The 24,695-nt window shown below is 48.8% G+C and overlaps 2 protein-coding genes across 3 annotated transcripts; one reads left to right on the forward strand and one right to left on the reverse strand.

The window, feature by feature from the left end:
• Positions 1-552: 552 nt before the first annotated feature.
• Positions 553-1,718, forward strand: LOC120650556 (pectinesterase inhibitor 9-like). The gene has a single exon (XM_039927725.1). The coding sequence runs from the start codon at positions 710-712 to the stop codon at positions 1,382-1,384; it is 675 nt and encodes a 224-aa protein (XP_039783659.1). The 5' UTR covers positions 553-709; the 3' UTR covers positions 1,385-1,718.
• Positions 1,719-2,602: 884 nt separating this feature from the next.
• On the reverse strand, positions 2,603-14,338 carry LOC120650557. Of its 2 annotated transcripts, none has more exons than XM_039927726.1 (8): positions 14,059-14,338; positions 12,275-12,305; positions 7,833-7,983; positions 7,684-7,739; positions 7,471-7,594; positions 6,732-6,838; positions 3,015-3,081; positions 2,603-2,932 (listed from the first exon to the last, which is right to left on the reverse strand). In XM_039927726.1, the coding sequence occupies exons 3-8, from the start codon at positions 7,909-7,911 to the stop codon at positions 2,853-2,855; spliced, it is 513 nt and encodes a 170-aa protein (XP_039783660.1). In that variant the 5' UTR covers positions 7,912-7,983; positions 12,275-12,305; positions 14,059-14,338; the 3' UTR covers positions 2,603-2,852. The 2 variants fall into 2 exon arrangements, with proteins under 2 accessions (XP_039783660.1, XP_039783661.1); XM_039927727.1 differs by having other exon boundaries at positions 12,275-12,288; positions 14,059-14,324.
• Positions 14,339-24,695: the final 10,357 nt, after the last annotated feature.

Raw genomic sequence — 24,695 nt, forward strand, 5'->3', positions numbered from 1 at the left:
TTCGGCGTCCCCCGGGGGGTCGCGCAACGGACGAAACAGCCGGTCCCCGCCGCCCGCCGCAGTGATTCGTCCGACTCGAGCCTACCTGACGGCGATGGGCAGCCGGCGGCCAATGGGGATCTCAGTCAGACGGAGACGCCCAGGCAGCGCCGTCGATTCGGTCCCCCCACGCCCTGAAAAGGAACCTCGCCTCGCGACGGCCCCGCCAGCTTTGGCGCGCCGCCGTCATGGGATTTGAAATCTGATCGACCGACCTCGTGTTCCCATAGCAGAGCCTGTGGGATCCACAGAGCTGGCCGTGCAGGTTCTCATGTCGCGCCGTGCACGTCACAGTTCGTCCGCGCTGGCCGCTGGGCGTGGCTAGGCACGCCCAAACCCCCCACGCCGCCTCGCAAAATCTCCGCGCGCAACACGTTGGCTGCTGGGCTGTTGGCTGATACGCGTCCAGAGCTTACCTAGCTCCCTCCAGCTCCGTGCGCGCTCCACTGTCCACACAGGAGGGGGGGGGGGGGGCGGAGCACGGCCGGCGTCGCGTGTTCTGGCCAGAGATGGCGAGCCGGTCCAGCCAGCCATACTACGCGTAGCCGCCAGCCTTATGGGCCGCGAGACCTTATCCTCTTGCCCCTATAAAACCCGACGCGCCCGCGCTGCAAATCCGGCGCTCCCTCCACGCAAACTCTGAAACCCGTGCGCCACTCGCCGCTCGGCCATGGCACTGCACCGACGTGGCGGCGTCGTGTCGATGCTGCCGCCGCTTCTTCTCCTGGTGCTCTCGATGATGAGCTGGTGCTGCGGCGGGGGCGCCGCGGCGCGGCCAGCACCTCCGTCGCCGTCCCCGGACCCTGTGCCGGGCTTCGTGAGGTCGTGGTGCGCGGGGACGGAGTACCCGGCGCTGTGCGACGCGACGCTGGCGCCGTACGCGGCGGCAGTCGGGTCCAGCCCGGCGCGCCTGTCGTGGGCGGCGCTGACGGCGGCGCGGGGCGGCGCGCGGGCGGCGACGGCCGCGGTGAAGGCGGTGGCGGCCGCGGGCCACCTGGCGCCCGCGGCCGCCGAGGCCGCACGGGACTGCGTCAGCATGCTCGGGGGCGCCGAGGACCTGCTGCGGCAGTCCGCGGAGGCCATGGCCCGGCTCGGGAAGGAGGAGCGGCGCCGGGGCGGGCAGGCCGCGAGCAGCCGCCGGGACGCGCGGTTCGAGGTGGGCAGCGTGCAGGCGTGGGCGAGCGCGGCGCTGACGGACGGCGACATGTGCGTGGAGGGGTTCAGGGCGGAGGCCGCGGGCGGCGGCGGCGTGAGGGAGGCCGTGCGCGGGCACGTCGTCGGCGTCGTGCACCTCACGGCCAACGCGCTCGGCATCGTCAACGCCATGGCCAAGAAGATGCCCTAACCAAAGGTGGTGTTGTTGGTTGTTGCCCTCGTGTATATAGGCATGTACTGATGTACATGCCGTGTGCCTTGTGCATACGTACGTATAGTATCGTATTTTATACGTTTCTCTGCGTCTGCGCTGTTCGCCGTCTGAGCGAGAATGATCATAGCGGTCGTAGAGCTTGATCGCATCTGATTCTTGTGACGTGTTGGTGGGTGGCATTGGCAATGGAAAACCCACGGACTGGCTGTCGTGTACCGCACCCGTGCCTGGACAGTGTTACAAGTTTCGTGTCTCGTCCATGGATTTTTATGATATATATAGTACATGCATTGTTATTCAGTTTTATAAATACTGATGCGACATACCGAATGAGACCCGGCATTAACATTCACTCTGTTCTGCTGGCTGCTTCCCCAGCCAGCCAACATTTTTTTTCTCTCACATCAAACCAGCACAAGCCACTGGCCACCAGCCAGCCGGCAGTATTTTTCTCTCACAACAAATCAGCACCAGCCACCAGGGCACTTTCGATATTTGCAACGATATTGAACTTAGAGATCTGTATCTGCCACTCCAGATCAAGAACATACTCTGCTGTCATGTGGGTTTAAAGTTAAGCTTCAGTAGATTGGTTATGGGAGACAAACAGTGGCTACCCATGTTTACTGCTCGGATGAACTGCTGCTACGAGTACCGCACGATAATACCGGTGACCAAGACAGCTACAAACCATCTAGGTTGAGTAGAAGCAAGAACTCCAAAAGCCTTGGTACCGTTGCAGTTGTACACACGGAAGCCTTTTCAACGCCCAAGCCGGCGAGCACTGGTCAGTGACAGCAGAGTGAAAGGCGTGCAGAACAAATCCAGAGGCTTCCCTCGAAACGCAACATTCCAATCGACTGCAAATTCACAAGGCCATGAAACACAGCAAAACAAACGGACAGGTGTAGTTACAGGTCACACTCAACTACTCAAGAGTCATGTTTTTACAGCAGTTGCGATAACTGAAGATATCGAACGTATCATCGCCATCCTTTCGTATGCAGGACTAGATCGATGGTTTGCACCCTGAAAGTGATGCCTGACGGTTATCTTGTGCTTTCAGCAAGATGCTTCGGCAACGAACAGGTCCCCCATTTGCCCAGAGCTGAATTCGGCATATGAAACCACCGGCAGGGGTAGCAACTGCCAGCAACAAAAACATGATAACAGATTACCCACACATCATGCGGAGATGATCGACAGAAATTGTTTCATTAGCCTTTTTTGCTTGCAAAGTGCATTGATCACTCCGAATTTTCCAGATTCAGATAAAGGGAAGAAGTAAAAGGATAACACAAAAGATGACACAAGCAACTCATGATTGCTGAGAAGGTTGTCCACCAGCTTCCTCGTTACAAGTCTATAGAACTTGATAGATATTTAACTCGAAGTTTTGAATCATTTCTAATGGTCAAGCACATAGCTACAATGTCATTAACATTCATGAAGCTCTCTTGGGAGGAGACATGTTCTGCAGAAGTCTGGTAGTTGTCGCTACAACCACCATTTGAAGCAGGATACCTGACAAATTGGACGGTAGACCATACAAGTTAGCAACAAATTCTTTGACAGTAACTTGAGATATTCAGGAGTTGGAACTTACCAAGAGCAACTCGAACAGCATCAAACAGTTCATAGCTTGTGATGGCTTCTGTGTTTTGCTTCATAACCTAGGCAAAAAAAAATGCAAATATATGATAATATTCATAATCCCAAAAGATAGTTGTAATCATTACTTCATTGTTTGTCGAGAGACAAAAATCATAACTTCATTGTACAAAAGACTGATTCATACACAAAGGCATGGAAAAGGAATTTCCAAATTCCAAGTGCAAAAGTAATGCCTCACTCAATTCCACCATTTGCAGGAGGTGGAAGCGAAAGAAACAAAATTGTGGCCACAAATTGACTAACGCCAAAGATTAACTCCAGTTTATCTGACGCTAGAATACTGGCATGAACATGATAGCTAATTTCAGGATGGAATGTGCAGACTTGAGTCACTGCTGGTGGAATTATTGAGATTACCTGTCAACTATGTCAGCCATGTGGGCACGACACTGAAAGAGACAAGATATTTTTGTTCTGCCAAACAGGCTTATGACTTTCAACCTGACTATTAAACCTCTCAAATCTAATGTCGTTATGTGCTTTACATACAGTGTTTTTTTTTGGGCGGGGAGCCATTCGGCGAGCTTTATTGATCTGAAGCTAGGGGGTTCATCAACCCAAATACAAGACGATTTCGATGAAAAAGCTTTCCTAGCAAGCTCATGAGCTACCCGAGCCTCCCTATTACAATGTTCAATGGATATACTGTCGAATCCGCTCCACAAAATAATGCAATCATCATAAATTGCCGTCGCCGCTGTTGCCGAGAAACCTCCATCATTCATCGTCTCCACAACCAGCATGCAGTCAGTTTGTATAATGAACCAATTGCATCCTATATGTTGCGCCAGCATCAATCCTTCTTTAAGTGCATATGCCTCCGCCATTGGGGCATCAATAACATGTGGTAAGAAGCTATGAGCAGCTGCAATCCACTGTCCTTTCTCATCTCTGATGATAACTCCAGTACTCCCACTTCCCGTACCAATGTCAAAAGCTGCATCCACATTCACCATCAGTTTTCCTTCTGGGTGTTTCTTCCATCCTTGGCGTATATTACTTGTTTTCCTCATGGACCTCATGTAATTGCTAGTCAACGCTGCAATCGACATTGCTGATGTGAATGGTGTTTGAATGCTTTTTCCGTGCACAAATTTCCTTCTCTCCCACCACATATACCATCCAGCTGTTAACACTAGTTCCACAAAACTCACATTATTCAGAGATGGGATTTTCGTACCTAATCGAATAATCTCCTCCATCAAAATTGAACCTGATCGGTCAATGTTTAGCACCTCCTCAATTTTGTCCCACACTCCTAGGCATCTCCATACCTCTCGCGCTCTGTCGCACGTAAACAACATGCGTTTGATATCCTCACATCCCGATGGACATAGGGGACAGCTTCCCTGATTTCCAATGTGTTTGTTTGCTAGAACACCATGACAAGGGATCATCCCATGCAAAACACGCCAATCAAATATTTTAATCTTCCCTGGAATGTCAAGCTTCCATAGTCTGTCCCACACTGGGTTGTCTCCCACTCCACTTGCATGCCTTCCTTCTCCTGTTCTTCTTCTTTCAAATTTATATTCCCATTGAGAGTGATAGGCAGACCTGACTGTGAACAAACCATTCCGGTTATGATGCCATGCAACAACATCCTCTCTTCCTGGTGAGATAGGAATTTGAAGGATACAATGTACATCAATTGGCCAAAATAAAGATTTAATTAGGTCCACATACCAGCTCCCATCCACTAGATTTATTAGTTCGTTGACTGTCCTTACTATATTGGTACCACGAGGTGTTTGAATTTTCAGATTATGGCTTGATGGAAACCAAATTGTCCTCCCATATGTTTATCTGGGTTCCATCCCCCACATGCCATATATTTGAAACATTCTAGTCCAGCTAGGACACTTTGCCAAGTATAGGAGCTCCCACTTTTCAACTTTGCATTCAAGAGTTTTCCATCAGGATAATACCTTGCTCTCATCACCCTAGCACTGAGGGAATCAGGATCACTTAGCAGCCTCCTTACTTGTTTTGCAAGCATTGCAATGTTAAAGCTGTGTAAATCTCTGAAACCCATACCACCTCTTCTTTTTGGGATGCATAATTTCCACCATGCTTTCCAATGAATTTTCTTGTGTTCATTGTCGTCGCCCCACCAGAATTGTGAGATGGCATCGGAGATCCCTTTACAAATGTTTTTCGGGATTTTGAACACCATCATCGCATATACTGGAATGGCTTGGGCAATGGACTTGATAAACACCTCCTTTCCTCCCATGCTTAGCTGCTTCTCCTTCCATCCATTTGTTCTAGCTCGAACTCTATCAATTAGATGGCGAAAACAATCACTTCAATCTGAACCGACAAGAGCTGGGAGTCCCAAATATTTATCGTTTAAAGATTCAGTCATAATATCCAGAGCTTGAATACCTCTCCCTTCACCACAACTTCTGTATTTTCACTGAAAAAATACTTGATTTTGCCCCACTTATCATCTGGCCCGAGTTTTCGCAATACTTGTCTAGTATGGCTTTCAAGTTCTCTGCATTTTGTTTGTCAGCATGCATTAGGATCAGAGAATCATCAGCAAATAATAAGTGTGAGATCATTGGCGCATCCCGACAAACTTTGATTCCCTCTAATTCTCCTTTATCTTCTGCTCCTTTTAACATGCTTGATAATCCTTCTGCAACAAGCAAGAACAGGTAGGGAGACAGGGGATCTCCTTGTCTAAGTCCCCTTGTTGGCTTGAATACTTCTGTCTTCATCGAGTTGAATCTTACACTATATTGAACAGATGTAACACATGCCATAATAATTTTCACCCATCTACGATCAAAGCCCATTTTCAGCATAATTTTCTCCAAGAAACACCATTCTACTCGGTCATATGCTTTACATGCAGTGATTGTGATGCTCTATCATTACTCAATGTGGCAAATCCAGCTTCTTCATAGCTGGATCATCCCAAAGACTTAGTTGGCCCTCTATTTGTCAGTCTTCTGGCTGGTAGCATAAGTTTCTGTAATATGGAGTCGCTACATATAAATTCAGTGCCAGAGATATTTTTGCCCTATTTTGGTACTGATTTGATACCTGAATCAAAGTTTTTGTTGGGGACTGGATATACCAACAATATGAAGCCACCAATTAATGCACGTTCAGTTTATTCAGCAGTAAGCCAGTAACTCGAAGCTAGGTCTAAATTTGGATGGACAATTCTTGCATCTAACTTAAACAAGCCAAGACCATTTAGCATTGAAGTATCGAACACTGCCCATGCAGGCCCAAGGTTAACTCCTTTCAGTCTCATTCTTGTAAATGTACTCCCCAGGGGGGACTTCAACTAGTGTTTATCTACCTCTAAAGGTTCTACAAATGGGTAAGGTTTGCAATATTTCTACTATATGTTTGGTTAGTTCACAATTGCACTAACCAATGCCCATCTGACTCTCGAGCATGATTCCGGGAAGTCGTTACATTAGCAGGACTAAAGTGAGAACAAGACTATATTATTGCTGCTTAAGTAAAACCTCTACAACTGAATTTAAATGAAATGACAGTCTAATGGGCCAGGCTGCTTCATCAAAAGTTGAAGAAGGTTGAGCTCATTGGATAGTATCAAGAGGCAGAAAAATAATGTACTCATGCATCTCGCAAAAATCTAAATTCTGAATTTTAGAGCCCAAACCTTTGAGAACAATTCTGAGCGGATGATGCACGTCATAGAGAATGCAACAGTAATTGATGACAAGCTTGTGTAAAGCCGAAGCAGCACTGCCATAGTCCGCTTTCGTCCTGTGAAGTACCAAATAGCAACATCAGCTGAATATAATCAATAATCTGACAATGGGTGATTGATTGGGAAAAAAAAAAGAATGAAGGTGTTAATTTCTTTAGCTGTCCAAATGACAAAGGTTTTTAGAGAAAATATCACAAACTTAATCTTTGTGAAGATTGATGCAATTTACTGGTTGTTTTGGAAGGCAGTGAGTTGGAGCTTTAATGCCTACCAGCTGATCCTAAATTCCTAATACAATGGCCAAGAGTACAAGTGGATATAGAACCCTTGGCAGAGTTTCTTGATATGGATGCCAAGAATATAGTAAACAAGCTTGCTGGTTCTAGCAAAAATAGATCTGAAATTCTGAATTTCTTAGATAGCTGATCCAACTAATCCGAAAAAACCTAAACAAGAAGCGCATCAATGAAACATCGACAACTAATATAACATTTCCAATGTCACTGCCCATTGAGTGCCAATGTGCCACGGATCCTTTTATTGAACTTGAGACTTGTAAAGTTGTAAGGAACTAGTGCAGTTTTCTACACTCGAGGGTCGAGGCTAAGAGCTAGGTCGATCCAATTCTTTTTTGGTAGAAAAATATAAGGATGAATCAAAGCAATTGAAGTTAACACAGAAACATCACCTAATTCGCCCACCACTATAGCCAGCAGTCCCGCAGCCGCGGACAGCATGGCGAACTTGTTCACTTCCTTCCCCTTGGACAAGGATAGCAGCAGCAAGGCGCCCCCAGCTACCTGGTGCAGTGCCTGCAGGAAGCAAACCACACGAACACGTCAGATCACCGCCAACGACGGCAAGAGATGGAGTGAATCCATGAGCCGAGCTGTGCCATCACCTGCACGAGGATGAGGCGCGCGAGGCGGGATCTGCACTCGGCAACCCTCTGGTACCCTGTAAAATCGCGAGGATCGAGGAGGTTAGGAGAGAGATGCTGACGAGGCGTTGGGCCCGAGGGTTTGGAGGGTTTGGGCGGTGGGTGCTTACGGGATTCGACGACCATGCGGTAGGAGAAGTCAGAGCCGTCCGTGCCCGAAGGCCGGCCGGAGGCGCCGTGCCGCTGCATCGCCGGCACTGACGGTGACGAGGATGCTTCGTCGGGGGGAGAGACGAGTTCGTAGAAGGCACCTATTTAGGCCTCTGTTGTGGGGATTTTTAGGGGTACCCACAGCCGGGTGGCGGAGCGCACCCGCCTATTCCCAGTGAGGGAGTACTCGGGGAAGTACTAGGCGATGGGGCTGGATCTTCGCTGAGACAAGGACTCAAGAACACTCGATTTAGAGTGGTTCGGGCCGCCGGAGCGTAATACCCTACGTCCACTGGGAGATGTATTGTCTTGGTTGTGTGAATGAACCTATCCTCTGCTGGCCTTGGCTCTTGCCCAGCCTGAGGTTTTCTAGCGGCGCTCCCTCCTTTTATAGATCAAGGGGGAGCGGATACATAGGACGTCGATGCCCCGACAGGTGGGCCCAACGTGAATGCGGCTACAGTGGTAGCGAATCTTTCCTTCGATATGCGTACTGCTGCTCTCCTGTCACAGGGGTCTTCTCTTGTTCCGTCAGCTAGGTGCCCGTTGGAGTAGCGTAGCTTGCGGCGTGGCCTGCTGAGGCTATTATGTAGCGTCATAATGGGTGAAGCCGAGCCGTCGTATCCGACTGTTACGGCAGACTGGCAGACGCGGCATGGGCGGCGCCATCGGCTCCACTGCCTTGGTAATACGCGATCAATAGTGCCCCCTGGTCAGTCAAACGCCTCGGCTTCCACTATATCAAAGTGGATGTCCACCTACTGCAATGAATGCGAAGGTAGGTGGACCTCAATATGGAGACCAAGGACTTCATACACGTGTCGGCCCCGGACCGCCCTGAGGCGGGGCGTCCAAACTTTCCCTTCGAGAGGGGTCCGGTTGCTATCCAGGACCCTATGAGGGGTCCGGGACCCCGCGGGGGTCTGGATTCCTTGGGAGGTCCGGAGCCCTGGCTGCTTGCGCTTGAGCGCCTGTTTTTCCTGGGACACGTGGCGTTCCCAGACCTTCCCCGGCCGCGGAACAGGTCCGGACCTTTGTCGGGAGGACAGGACTTCGGACTGCAGGGGTCCGGCTGTTTGGTTGTAGTCAAGGATGACTACTAAGGCTCTTGCCTAGTCACAGCAAGAGGGGGTACCCCAGTCCTGGGGTACCGACAGTGGCCCCCGGGCCCACCTCGGGAGAGGTATGAACCCGCGGGTGGGGCCACCACCGTGATGTGTTCCGACGCAACTTGATTGCGTTGGTGTGCTCTTGGAGAGAGTGGGCATCCCGGACCCCTGAGGCCGGTATGATTGTTGCCTGGTTTAGGTACTAGAGTGCTCTCCACGGGGCGACGAAGGTGTAGGCTTAGGGTACAGAACCAAGCTAAGCGGCTACACGGACTTCGGATCGCTCAGGGGGTAGCACTACTTCCCGGACCCGGCTTTTGTCGACCGTCTCCGCCGGAGCGGGCCACCGGAGTGGACTTGGAGCGACCGGGGCGAGCGGTCTCCGCCGGAGCGGGCCACCGGAGTGGACTTGGAACGACCGTGGCGAGCGGTCTCCGCCGGAGCGGGCCACCGGAGTGGACTTGGAGCGACCGTGGCGAGCGGTCTCCGCCGGAGCGGGCCACCGGAGTGGACTTGGAACGACCGTGGCGAGCGGTCTCCGCCGGAGCGGGCCACCGGAGTGGACTTGGAGCGACCGTGGCGAGCGGTCTCCGCCGGAGCGGGCCACCGGAGTGGACTTGGAGCGACCGTGGCGAGCGGTCTCCGCCGGAGCGGGCCACCGGAGTGGACTTGGAGCGACCGTGGCGAGCGGTCTCCGCCGGAGCGGGCCACCGGAGTGGACTTGGAGCGACCGTGGCGAGCGGTCTCCGCCGGAGCGGGCCACCGGAGTGGACTTGGAGCGACCGTGGCGAGCGGTCTCCGCCGGAGCGGGCCACCGGAGTGGACTTGGAGCGACCGTGGCGAGCGGTCTCCGCCGGAGCGGGCCACCGGAGTGGACTTGGAGCGACCGTGGCTGACAATCCGATGAAGCATGTTACCGGACCTCATAGTAAGGTGCAAAGAAACCAAGCCTTATACTAGAAGAGAGCCCGGGACCTCTAAAGTCAGCAGTCCTGGATACTAGAGTACTTGTAACAGGGTAGTGAAGTACGTAAACTTAGGGTACATTACCAGGCTAAGCCACGCGGAGCTTCTCTACCCCAGGATACAAATACCACTTCTCCAGAGCAGGTCCTTAGGGGTCCGGACCGCCTTCCAGCTAGAAGGGGTGTCTTTACCTGACCACAAGCCAGCAACTTAACTTGGATTGTTAGCAATAAGGGAAACTCCGGTCAAGAGAAAAGAATAGTTAAACCAAGGCGAATAAATGTAATCAGGGTGGAGCCTAGGCAAAACTGAGGAGGAAAATCTCCTTTATTATTGTGGTTGTCACGGTATACATCGGAGGTCGGGATTACGAGGACGGACCTCCACCGCTCCGGACCGCTTTTGCCTGTTTGTGTGATAGGGCCAGAGGTCGGGTTTACAAGGTCGGACCTTGACCGCTCTGGACACACACGTAGACACCACGCTATTACAAAGGAGAAAATCTCTCATTCCTTTCTTAGGAGTAACCTACGGCTGCATGCTATACAGCGTGTTCTTCTTCGGAGGTGAAGGCGCCCTGAACGTGCCTGAACCGCATCATCCAGCATCACCTCGGGAGCTCGGGGGACCCCTCCTTGCCTAAGAGCTGTCACATGCTTACATGGCATGAGACAAATTCTTTGGCTTTGAATGGAAGAGGCCCCCTCCCCCTGCCGTCGCCGTTGCCGATGGAAACCAGAGCCCTTGCGCAGCAGATGGACCGGTGCGACGCGTGGAGAAGTGCGGTCGTTCGCCGGCTTGTCCTTGGTGCTAGCGCCAGGGGCCCCCGCACGAGGAGGCGGGGTCCTGTCTGCAGCAGCACCGAGCAACGCTGAGGTGGATCTCCGGCGCTGGAGACGGCGGGACGACACGGTCAACTTCCTCCGGGATGGCCGTCGGCTCCAGGCTCCATGTTGAGAGAAAGCCTTGAGCCGACACCATGCCACCGCTGAGGAGGCGTGGCCGTTGCTTGAGAGAAAACCTTGAGTCGACGTAGGAGCAGCGGCGCGCAGCGGCGCCTCCGCTGTGCGTTGCTACGCCGGCTCTGAGGTGTCGCGGTGGCGACACACAGCAGGCGCCGCTGCCGTGCGCCGCCGCACCGAGGGCGTCGGAGTGCCGGTGCCATAGCATGCGGAGTGAGTGTGCCTTCCTTCATCTTCAAGTTCGCCGTTGCAGAGGGAGAACACAGCCTAGAGGCCTGAAGATCCAGCCAACGCCTGTCCTCCCCACGGACGGCGCCAAAATGTTGTGGGGATTTTTAGGGGTACCCACAGCCGGGTGGCGGAGCGCACCCGCCTATTCCCAGTGAGGGAGTACTCGGGGAAGTACTAGGCGATGGGGCTGGATCTTCGCTGAGACAAGGACTCAAGAACACTCGATTTAGAGTGGTTCGGGCCGCCGGAGCGTAATACCCTACGTCCACTGGGAGATGTATTGTCTTGGTTGTGTGAATGAACCTATCCTCTGCTGGCCTTGGCTCTTGCCCAGCCTGAGGTTTTCTAGCGGCGCTCCCTCCTTTTATAGATCAAGGGGGAGCGGATACATAGGACGTCGATGCCCCGACAGGTGGGCCCAACGTGAATGCGGCTACAGTGGTAGCGAATCTTTCCTTCGATATGCGTACTGCTGCTCTCCTGTCACAGGGGTCTTCTCTTGTTCCGTCAGCTAGGTGCCCGTTGGAGTAGCGTAGCTTGCGGCGTGGCCTGCTGAGGCTATTATGTAGCGTCATAATGGGTGAAGCCGAGCCGTCGTATCCGACTGTTACGGCAGACTGGCAGACGCGGCATGGGCGGCGCCATCGGCTCCACTGCCTTGGTAATACGCGATCAATAGTGCCCCCTGGTCAGTCAAACGCCTCGGCTTCCACTATATCAAAGTGGATGTCCACCTACTGCAATGAATGCGAAGGTAGGTGGACCTCAATATGGAGACCAAGGACTTCATACACGTGTCGGCCCCGGACCGCCCTGAGGCGGGGCGTCCAAACTTTCCCTTCGAGAGGGGTCCGGTTGCTATCCAGGACCCTATGAGGGGTCCGGGACCCCGCGGGGGTCTGGATTCCTTGGGAGGTCCGGAGCCCTGGCTGCTTGCGCTTGAGCGCCTGTTTTTCCTGGGACACGTGGCGTTCCCAGACCTTCCCCGGCCGCGGAACAGGTCCGGACCTTTGTCGGGAGGACAGGACTTCGGACTGCAGGGGTCCGGCTGTTTGGTTGTAGTCAAGGATGACTACTAAGGCTCTTGCCTAGTCACAGCAAGAGGGGGTACCCCAGTCCTGGGGTACCGACAGCCTCGTTCGGCACGCCTGGATTCAATCAAGGCCTGGAATAAATCAAGGTCAGGATTGAATTGTTCTACCTGGTTTCACTCATTCCACCTGATCATGAATTCCTGACCAGGAATAAAACCAGCTGCTTATTTGTATGTTCGGCAGTAATGAAACCTTTCCACCAGATTACATATGGAATTAATAAGGACAACTCTTTCTCTATATGTACTCTTTGTAGCTTATTTTTTTGGAAAGACAAACATTAGTATGATCCAGCTTCTCTTGGTCGCATCCAGCAGAAGCACTAATGCACATACAGTTTAACACAATTCTCACATAAGGTTCTCGATCTCGTTATGGTGCACTTTTTGGACAGTACAAGAAACTCTAATAAATAACAAAAAACCACAGAAAAAGAGCTTCCACATAATAGAATGGCACTTGCGTAGTGCAAACAGAAAGACCTTCCAGTAAGGACACTGAGTTGCAGAATTAGCCTTAAACTTAACATTGAAAACCCTGCGATTACACAAGCAAATCAAATATATAAGCTTATAAGATATAAGGCTATAAGCTCTAAACTGAACATTTCAGGCTGCACAACTGAATCCAAGATTTCTTGACTTTACCCTCTTTCATTTGCTTTTCAGCATTCTCTACTTTTTTCAGCCCTCAAATTGATCAAGCAGAAAGGCAAAATAAATGTATAGCACATATGAAATGGGTTGGATATAGCAAAATTGACAGTAAAGAGAATTCAGTTCATTCTGTATTAGGGATTATTTTGGACAGTAACTACAGCGAGATAAAAAAAACAGACATGCCCACACAATATTAGAACTGCCTCAGCATCATGCAAATTGAGGAATATTTTCCTCTACTCACGCATGCAAACTTCAAGTGGCTTATATTATATAATGCGGGTGCAAACAAACCCACACGACAAGCAACAACATCGCACAATAACAGCATGCGGGTGCGAGATTTATTACCAGGGAAACTCACGGCTCAAACTGAAAGTCAAGGCTAGGTTGTATGATAAAATGGTGCAGCATGGCAGATCAGAAAAGGACCCAAATGTGCAGTGCATCCCTCCTTTGCCCTGACACCAAGATGGGCATACCAAGGATATTCTTTTTTGATGAACTTATACAATGTGAAATAATAAGAATCCAAGATCTTTAACATGGTGTTAAAACTAAGCATCTTTGGTTCATGATTCAAGAAAACATGCAGATTGTCAGGCTAACATGTGACGACACCATTAAGTGTGCAGCTATGAGGAAAAATACAAAAACCAACTAGTTAAAATGTTTATGCCATGAAGTTTCACAGTCTATAGGCAGAAACTTCGATTCAAGAAAACTGGTCTGAAAGGAATGCACTCCAACTTGATTACTTATGAATTGAATGAAAGGAACACCAAGAACAGTCACAAAATTCGTCTGAACCAAGAGGACAAAGATACTGATCCTTTTGACCACGACAAGTTCCTGATGCTAACCAACACAGATTTCCATTATTTACTTAATCTGCAATAATTTAATCTAGTTGTTTGTTAGATTTGCACTGAATACAAAACGTGCAAGCAAGAACCTGATCCTGATGCACGCATCCCATGCAGATTAGCAAAAATGAAAAGCCTGCTTGCAAGTTTCTGTCTAGACTAGACCTTCATGCGCTCTTGCTTTTCGATCTAGAGGAGGGGAACGAGAACGACGGGATCTAGGGGCTTTGCATCGACAGAGGGACGGCGACAAGAACCCTAGAACATGAGAGAAAGGAGAGGAGCGACGGGAAACTTACCGGTGAGAAGGTAGCTACCGGAGTGGAGAGCTGCTGCCGGGGAGCCGAATCTGCCAGGCTGCCGTCGCGGCCAGGCTCGCACCGCCTGGCCGCCTCCGCTTCCGCCGCCCGGCCGCCTCTCGCTGAATCCCTCCGTGCGGCAGCCGGCAGGCTCTGGATCGATTCCTGGAGGCTTGAGGTGTGGATCGAATCCGAGCGGAAGAGGTCCTGGAACGGCCTGGAATGACCCGTTTTGCTCTTTTGAGTGGTATTTGTGTCTCACAAATGTCGGTCTAAGTTCTTTTGAGTCTCAACACTTTTGAATAAGTCCTTTATAGTACGGTGTTTATACTCAAATTTTAAATATAAGATCTAATCTCTTGAGTATGTTTGAATTACGCCTTTTTCATTTCCTTTTTCAGGGGTCGTACGTCGTCATTTGTTTCACCTGTACAAACTTATTACCTGCACACATGCTCAATCACACGATTAAATATACATATATTTTGTCATTATTCACCAAAAACCACTTAGTGGCCTAGATCACTTTCAGATTCGAGACGGCTACGGCATGCACTAGGTGGAGAGCCGCCGCATCCCGTTTCTGTGCCGGTCTTCGACTGCCGAGGGCTACCGCCTCCAGGGAGCGAGCTGCGTCCAGGTAGAGAGCCACCTTCAGTTACTGCCCCACCCGATGGACTGTCGCGCGAACACAGTGTCGGCCTGGAAGTCGCGGACGTCCTCGTATCTCAAGTCGCGGCCAACACGACTGCCGGAGATGGAGCCCAAACAGAACATCCAAGCACACCACGTAAGAGTTGCAAAAAATCATTTGAAACAGCCTAGGATTGGAATGATCTTTGATACACTGAGAAATGTGGAGGATTTTTACAAATCGTCTGCGCATGATGCTGGCTTCTCTGTTCGTATTGGTCAGCAAAAGAAGCAAAATGAGGAAATATTGATCAAGCGGTATCTATGTTCAAGGGAAGGGTACAAGAAGGAAGATGAAAAGAATGTTACTAATGCATCCGGAAACAAAAGGAGTAAAGGACCCATAATGTGATGGAAAAGAGATGTGGTTGTTAGGCACATATTGTTGTCAACCTCGGCAGTGACAAAAAGTATCGGATAGTTTCAATGGTTGAGGAGCACCACCATGATTTTGTGTCGCCAGATAAGAGACAGTTTCTAAGATCGAACCGTATGGTTAGTAAGAGGGCAAAGACTACTTTGTTCAATTATCATAAAGCTAGCATTGGCACGTCGCAGGCATATCGACTTCTCCATGTCAGTGAAGGTGGGTTTCAGAATATTGGCTGCACGCTGAGGGATTTGCAGAACTATTATTGTTATCTCAGGACAAAAATCAAGGATGCAGATGCACAAATGTTTGTGGGGCAACTTGAGCGAAAGAAGGAAGTAAATCCTGCCTTCTTTTATGACTTTATGGTGGATGACCAAGGACGACTTGTTCGTGTCTTTTGGGCAGATGCCACGTGCAGAAAAAACTATAGTGTTTTTGGTGATGTTGTTTCGGTAGATGCAACATATAGCACTAACCAGTATGACATGAAATTTGTGCCATTTACTGGAGTCAATCATCACTTGCAAAGGGTTTTTCTTGGGGCGGCATTCTTGGCTAATGAAAAGATTGAGTCATACTCATAGTTGCAAGAGACCATTGCATTATTCAAGAATTTTCCGAGTGTCAAGGTACAAAAATTGTCACCATTAGCAGCCAATCTGGAAAAGAGCGAGTGGTTGAGATGAATAAGTCAAACATGTTTTGTAGGTGCTCCTGTAAATTTTATGAGTCCTATGACATCCCGTGCCGTAATATCATACAAGTGCTTAGGTCCGAGAAGCAAAATGAGATACCATTGGTTTATATTATGAAGAGATGGGACAAAAGATGTAAAAGGTGTGGACTGTATGAGTTTTTTTTATGCCTATTTTGTTACAATACTCTTCAATTTGCTATGCTTGTTTTGTTACAGGGAACTATTATTTGATGACGAAGGTAACCTGCTAGATGAGAAGCCTAAAGATTCTATGAATGTGGCAATGCGAAAAAAAGATTTCAGACTTACACAACAAGTTTGAAGATCTTATTCAAATGGCCAAGAATTCTGAACAAGGGATGGACTTTTTATACTCTACTTTGTCCAACCTAGTAGAACCTCTCCAAAAGATCATGCCTGCTGCTTCAGATAATAAACAAGATGAGTATGAATCTTTCCTTGATAGTAAAATTTCAAATGAAGTCAATATACATCCACCAAATGATATCAAATCGAAAGGGGGATGCAAAAGAATTAAGAAGAGTAAGAACGTGAAGGCTCCAAGCAAACGTAAGTGTGGAAAATGTAAGCAAGTACGAAATCATGATGCACACAATTGCCCAAACAATGTTTTTGGCTGATATTTTGAGTTCATGTAATGTTGTGAGATATTTTGGAATGCTTCTTGTAAAACACTTTTCTATTTGAGTGTTTGAAATTATAGTTCATGGATCATCATTGCATTCAATTCTAGTGTTTGAAATTTTACTGTGTTCAGGTTGCATTTATGCTCAACAATTGATTTTCAGCATGCTCAATTTTGGAATGAATGATTATGTTCACACACAAATGGACAATTTCATCACTGCACTCTGCACAATTTCACAAGATAAACTTGATTGATAAACATAGTTCATCCATTTTCATTCTCAACATGCAAGTTCATTACACAGAAGGCACAATTGCCATTGCCAATACCTCCTTTTATTCAGCCATTACACATAATAAATCAAGCCTACACACAGAAGCTATTCCTATGCCTTCTCTTGTTGCAGAATCACCATGGTAAAGCTATTCCTATGCCTTCTTGTAAATACTTCTGTGGAAGTAAAATCCTGTGCGAGTCACCATGGTCAAGTTTGCATTGAGCAGCTCTGAACATTCAGAAGCTCTGAACGTTCAGAACTCTGAACATTCAGTTTCCATTCAGAAGCTCTGAACTGCCTGCAAGTGAAATCGGGTTTCTTAAAGAGAGCTGCCTCCTCCGCGCACGGGAGCGTTTCCCGGGTACGGCATGCCTCCTCCGCGCACGGGAGCATTTCTCGGGTACAACGGGTGTATGGTGTTCTTTCCCAGCTGCTTACATTCAAAAAAAATTATACCAGCAGGGAATAGTTGGTCACTGTCAGAGAGCAGGAGCGATGTGCCTGTCCCCTAGCTGTCTCCCTCAGTATACGTCCTGCAGTGTCGCCCCTGGCTGGCCTCCCACGCAAAAGAAAAAAAAAGCAGTCGCTAGACTTGTGAGTTGTGCTGACAAGAAAAAGTGCCCGGTGGATATTGGGAGGGCTTCACCTCCAACGGCTCCAACTACTGTAGCAGTCATGCCTCCTCCGCGCACGGGAGCGTTTCCCGGGTACGGCATGCCTCCTCCGCGCACGGGAGCATTTCTCGGGTACAGCGGGTGTATGGTGTTCTTTCCCAGCTGCTTACATTCAAAAAAAACTATACCAGCAGGGAATAGTTGGTCACTGTCAGAGAGCAGGAGCGATGTGCCTGTCCCCTAGCTGTCTCCCTCAGTATACATCCTGCAGTGTCGCCCCTAGCTGGCCTCCCACACAAAAGAAAAAAAACGGTCGCTAGACTTGTGAGTTGTGCTGACAAGAAAAAGTGACCGGTGGATATTGGGAGGGCTTCACCTCCAAAGGCTCCAACTACTGTAGCAATCCTGTAGATTCCTGTAGCATGGAGCCGGAGGAGCCACGTGTTCCCAGCTTCACCGGCTTCTCCCCTCCCACAGTTGACTGTAGCGTGGACCTGCATCATTTGGGCTCCGTTCTACAGTGCAGCACAGTTCTGCACAGTGCCGAAACACTGTAGTAAGGAGCTGGAGTCGCTCCCGCGGAGCCCTCCCAAAGAGGGTCTGATTATATTAGCCCACTTGCAGTTGCTTTTGCTGAGAGCAAGGGCAATAAAATCCCTTCCATGTCATCTAGAGACATCACTTAGAGACATATACTACACTAATCTATATTTTACATTGTCTCTTGTGGGGCATAGGAACTTTAAATTTTTTAGATACAAAAATAAATGAAAGCTCATGAAATGCGTGCGCAAGAGATAGGTTGGGTTCCAAAATCGACTCTTGTGTTTTGTTTCTCGTGCTGAAGACGTCTCTTACATAAGAGCTCATAATACTCTCTCATCTTATTTCTCCCTCATCCACGTAGAACTGTTGCTGACATGGACAGGCTAATAAACCTTTACCTACTCTGAAGGAGCGAGAACTGTGACCGGGCCCAGTAGAGGGGACGGCAACAGTCGCTTCATGCTGTTTCAATCCGCACAGCCTCTACAATATTTAGTAGCTACCAATGATGATCATGAAATATAATATATATGGCTTCACATAACCTAGAGGTTGCACATGCCATAGTGAGCCATACAAATGTTGTTGTTTTCTTTATGGAACGCCATACAAATGTTGTTAAGAACTTAAGATATTTACATTTGACCTTATGATAAGTTTGCTATTTCAAACATTTCTTCTAATGTTTCTTCAATTGCACTGTACTCAGGCCGTGTTTAGTTCGAACGTAAAAATTTTTTGCGATGAAATCTTACTAATTTGAAGTACTAAATGAAGTCTATTTATAAAACTTTTTGCGTAGATGGGTTGTAAATCGCGAGACGAATCTAATGATGCTAATTAATTCATGATTAATCAATAATTAGCGGATGGTTACTGTAGTATCACTGTTGCAAAGCGAGCGTCATGTTCTAGTACAATCAACGAGGGCCGGCACACTGCAGTCCTCCAGCAGCGTCTCCATCCTTCTGTCCTCGACGCGCGGCAGTCTGGGGCAGCGGCGAGGGCTGGCATCCCATCCAGTAGCGGCGAGGGCGGCGGCCTGTCCCCACCTGGTTGCGGAAGACGAACAGGGTAGGCGGCGGCGGGCAGCGGCGCGCGGCTGAAGTCCTTCGGGGGCATCTCCATCCTGCAGCGCGGAAGTCTAGGGCAGGCGAGGGCCGGCATCCCGTCCCCAACAGCCGGCGGCGGAAGCTGGAACCTGCGAATCGCCCCGTTTCTGCGGCTCGATGGAGACGAAACCCCAACAGGGGCTTGTTTGCATAACGCCCAGGGGTGCAGCGCGCGTGGAGACGAACAGACGTGCGGGGGGGGTTACTGCAAAACAAGTTGGGGCTGGCGGGCGTTAATCTGTAAAATGTGCCGGACAAGCCGCTCGCCATCGGATGGGGGAGGCACGGTTGAGATTCATAGTTTGCACATGTGCACGGGGTGCCGGTTTGCACAGGATACGGCCCCTTTTCTAAAAAAAATGTACAACTTGTGAGCTATTCAGATCTATTTTTTTAAGTTCATAATATTTGGTTGCTTGCTGTTATACCTATTATTTTTAATAACTAAGATGCAAATGGAGCAATAATAGATAGGTTATATTTTTAGAAAAATTTTGATACTAGTTTCATATTTTTCTGATTTAAAGTGAATTAGTTTTAATTTTTTAGATCTAATTAGATTTATTTATTTTTTAAAAAAAATGCAAACCCACCTTCAAAACCACCCTAAGGGCCAAATTTACCCGGTTTTGACAGGTGGATGGCCTATGTTGTCCGATTTCGTAGTTGAAGGTTGAAAATCAGATTTTTGCGATAGTTCGAGGATGAAAATTGGACTTTTCCCTTTGCGTTCGTATGTTTGAAATACACCCGTAGCGTTAGCACGGGCATTCTACCACTTTCATCTAAACACACTAGCCATTTCCTATGATGCATTAATAGTTTTGATGATATGTAAATTTTCAAAGGGAAAAAACTAATTTTCACCCTCGAACTATCGTAAAAGTCTGATTTTCAACCTTCAACTATGAAACCGGGCAACATAGGCCGTCCAACTGTCAAAATCGGGCAAATTTGGCCCTTGGGGTTGTTTTAAAGGTGGTTTTGCATTTTCTAAAAGAATTAAATAAATCTAATTAGATCTAAAAATCAAAACTAATTCACTTTAAATCAGAAAAATATGAAACTAGTACCAAAATATTTCTAAAAATGTAACCTATCTATTGTTGCTCCATTTGAATCTTATTTATTAAAAATAATAGGCATAACTGCAAGCAACCAAATATTATGAACATAAAAAAATTAGATCTGAATAGCTCACAAGCCATGTGACAATAGATATGTTACATTTTTAGAAAACTTTTGATACCTATTTCATAATTTTTGGACTTAAAATGAATTATTTATAAATTTTTTAGTGTATTAATTCTCACAAAATGGAAAACTACCTTCAAAACCACCCCAATGGCCAAATTTGTCCGATTTTGACAGTTGGATGACCTAAATTGTCCGATTTCAAAGTTGAAGGTTGAAAATCGGATTTTTGCGATAGTTGGAGGGTGCAAAGTAGACTTTTCCCATTTCCAAATAGCTCAACTGAGATAACTAGATTTTTCTTCCCTGGCTTTTGCCCTATTAATATATTTTATGATCATTTTGATATGCTATATAATCAGTATATATTGTGACATTGAATTTTGTATATTTTGAAACCAGCTCCCTTAAGAAAATTCTAACTTTTCATTTACATCTATTGCTTTAGGGATTAAATTTTGACTACAAACACATTGACGTTTGAACTATAACAGCAGAGATGTGCTTATACTCCTAGTCTTGTAATGATATTTTCATTCCGAAACTCAAAACTAGATAGTGCTTATTGTAAATCACAAATCCAAAGTATAGATACACATTGAGTCCCCAACTGCTTCATGAGAACAAATAAAATATAATTATCGGACATTAGAAAAATACAGCTAGTGTAGACATTATGAGATGTGATTGATATTTTGGTTTCAAATCAACAATCAGTTGTATTGTCAGTTACCAGTACTTGAACGATTGGCTCGTCTTTCCTTGCTTCCAGACCAAACACAAACATCACTATATCCATATATAGCCTCGTACTTTGAGTCAAAACTGGCAACATTTGCCCTTTAGGTTTGCTAAGCGGCCTTTCCCTTAATCTCCTTCCCTGTATCTTTATCTTTTCCCCTTCGAAACTCTCTTGAATAGGACCCGCACTCACTCATCATTCATTTTTTCGACCCAAGGCAAAGGCGCCCAACTTTATATTGAAAGCGTATCGTGTTTTTACAATGGACGATACATACCGGGGAGACCGATTTTACATGGAAAACGGGAGAGCACAGCACGCCCCCTGGCGCGGTCACAGTCAAGCAGCATTTGCAACCAGAGCAACTCTACTAAGACATCTCTACACAAAAGTAACACGATAAACCAGAAAGGAGCTAACAGCAAACAAAAGGCTAAGAAGACGAGCCCCCCACGTGGTGGATCACACCAACAGAACAATCGGGACTAAACTAACAGCACACTCGCCGACATCTCCCCGATCACCAGCTCCATCTTAGCTTGCTCTTTCTTCTTCGGAAGAATCTTCCATTGTGAGAGCAGAGCGATGGTCTTGTGAATCACCACCACCGGTGTTGGCACTAGCTTGGCATTGAAGACGAGATCCTTTCGAGTTTTCCAGAGCATCAAAAGAGCACCTGCACACATAAAAAGAAAAAGTTGTCTAACTCTGCCTTTTCTATTTAAAAGGATGTTTTCCAGCAGCTCTCCAAAGGTTTTTGGGATTTCAGCCCAACCAAAAGTTTGTTTTAAAAACACCCATAGAAACAGCGCCATTGGGCAATGGAAGAGGATGTGATCAACCGTCTCTAGCTCTCCACACAGTTTGCATTCCTCATGTCCAGCCTAGTTTCTCTTTTTCAGCTGCACCGTAGCTTGGATTCTATCATGGTACACCATCCACAAGAAAATTTGGATCTTCAGTGGAATCCTTGCTTTCCAAATGTCCTTGAGAAAACCAATCTCTACGCCCCCAAAAGTTAGAGCTTTATATAGAGATCTTGTAGAGTAAATACCAGATTTTTCAAAGGCCCAGCACATCTCATCTCTATCGTCACAAAGAGATACAAGGGCCAGCCTTTCTACCATCCGCTCCCATTCACTGAATTCCTGTTGGTTCAACGATCTACGGAACTCCACGTGTACATGACCATCACCCAAAACCTGCTCCACTGTGACTCGAGTGTCTCGGCAAAAATTGTAGAGTTGATCAAATTCGATCTTCAGTGGACAATTACCTATCCAAGTGTCATGCCAAAAACTTGTTTGAGCCCCCACTTCTCACCCTAACTGTCCTACCCCGCTGAAACCAGTGTCTAATCGACAGTAAACCTCTCTAGAATTGTGACCCGACATTCTATTGATTTGGAAGATGCTTCTGTTCCCCAGATATTTTTTCCTCAATATCCCGACACATAAGCTGTCCTCCTCTATCTCTAGTCTCTCCAGCCATTTAGCTAACAGGCAGATGTTCATTACTCTCACATCTAGAAAACCCATACCCCTCCCCCCCCCCCCCCCCCCTCCTTTCCCCCTCCCCCTCCCCCCCCATTCTTTTGGTCTGGCCAAAGCCTCCCACTTAACCATATGGTATTTCCTCTTTTTGTTTGACCCCTGCCAAAAGAACCTCGATCTGATATTGTCCAGGGCCTGGTAGTTGCCTTCATATAGTTGGTAGACCCCCATTGTATACATTGGTAGGCTGGACAAACATGAGTTAATGAGCGTTGCTTTGCCCCTTGATGACAGTGAGTCACACTTCCAGATTGCCAGCCTCCGGTTAGCTTTGTCTGCCACATAGCTGAGCTGTGCCTTGGAGATTTTAATGTCGCTTACCGGCAGACCTAGGTAGATTATTGGCAGCTGCCCCACTCTACAGCCAACACTCATCATTCATCACCTTCCCGATCAGTTAGCAAGCCAAACCCGCCACAACAATACAGGCAGGAATATTATATGATATGAATAAGTCATATCACATACTCTCGCTTTGTCCCCGCCAGAACAATTGAAACCGCCTCAGCTGGCGTAGTGGCGTTTTCGATGTTTGGTAAAAAAATTGAACACTGTAGCGATACGATAGGGCGATCTGATCATAAGCCTTGGGGTAAGACTTATGATACATGAATGTCGACTCCTTGGGCTTTAAGATGAACTGATTTCTCATCACATTGGTGGTTGTTGTACCTGAGCTTGCGTCGGTTGCGCTGCTGGTGGTGCTGGCGACACCGGTGGCTGAACCGGCGTTGTCTATTGCTCTGGTGGTGGCGCTGGTATCTGCTGATGTTGCTCGAGGGTGGGTTGTTGCTGTTCAGCTGCCCCCATGCTTGCATGTTCATCGTTTGTGTCATCATATTCATCATCGGCAAGTAAGCCAATGGATCAAACTGCGGGTAAGGGGTCATCCGTTGCGCAGCCGATGGTGATGCCTGAGGGCTGGTCGCCTACTGCTAGGGGACTACTGTTGCATCGTCAATGGCAGCAACCTCTAAGATGAAGCTGGATACCCGGGGCGAATCCCTCTTGGCCGGCAGCATTCTGGTTCTGCGACCACACAGGTCATCATATTCGATGGCATCCCAGTGATGTAGGGATGTGACCGGAAGGTGTACTGAAGAGGTTCCTTAGGCACCGATGAGACCATCCGCGACCCTTTAGTGAACGCCGGAGCCGACGGCATTAAAGATCCAACTGGATGGAACGCTGGTGGCTGGAAGAATGGAGGCAGCATAGGGGCGAACCCTGCGCCTGCCGGTGCTACACCGGACGACATCCGCTGGGAGCCGATGTTTAGCTAGCTGCGGTGGCCGATGACTCCGGTTGGGAGTAACACGCACTGCCAGAAAATGGCTCATTCGTCCGCGGCAGTTAGTACCAGGCGCACTTTGATCCGGTACTAACGTGCCCATTTAGTACCGGGCCTGAGCTACAGTGCACTCTGGAACCTTTTAATACCGGCTGGAGCCACCAGCCGGCACAAAAATGTGCCACTGACGACCTGACGCAACAGTTAGATGACAATTTAGTGCCGGTTGGATCCACCAGCCGGTACTAAATGGCACCGATGACATTTAGTACCGGCCGGTACTAAATCTCTCCTCCGCCACCACCGTCCTTGATTAAATATCCCACCACCACACGCTCCCACCACCACATGCTAAGTCCTCATCCTCATCCTCTCTCTCTCCTCAGGCCGGGCGCGGTGGCCCTCTCCAGTCTCCCGGCGGTGGCGGGGCGGCCTCTCGGCGGCGAGCCTCGGCCGGGCCGGCCTCCCGACGGCGCGCGGGGGCCAGGCCCGCCTCCAGGTGGCGCACCTCGGCCGGGCAGGCCTTCCGGCGGCGCGTGGGGGCCTCCCGGCGGCGCGCCTCGGCCGGGCAGGTAGGCCTCCATGGCGCGCGAGGCCACGCCAGCCTTCCAGCGGCACGCGGGACCGGGCCTGCCTTGCGCCAGCGCGTGGGGCCAGGCCGGCCTCCGAGATGGCGTCCGGGGGCTCGGCCCTCCTGCGGCGCGCGGGGCTTCGGCTCTTCGGCGGCGGCGCACGGGGGCTTGGCCCTCCGGCGGCGCGTGACGGCCAGGCCGGCCTCCCGGGTTGCGTGGGGCTGGGCCGGCCTCCCGGCGGCGCACGGGGCCGCTGCTGCTCTGGCTAGTATTTTTTTGAAATTTGTGATTGTGAGATGTATTTTTCTGAAATTTGTGATTGTG

Source organism: Panicum virgatum, chromosome 9K (assembly GCF_016808335.1).
Source record: "Panicum virgatum strain AP13 chromosome 9K, P.virgatum_v5, whole genome shotgun sequence".
Taxonomy (NCBI): Eukaryota; Viridiplantae; Streptophyta; class Magnoliopsida; order Poales; family Poaceae; genus Panicum; species Panicum virgatum.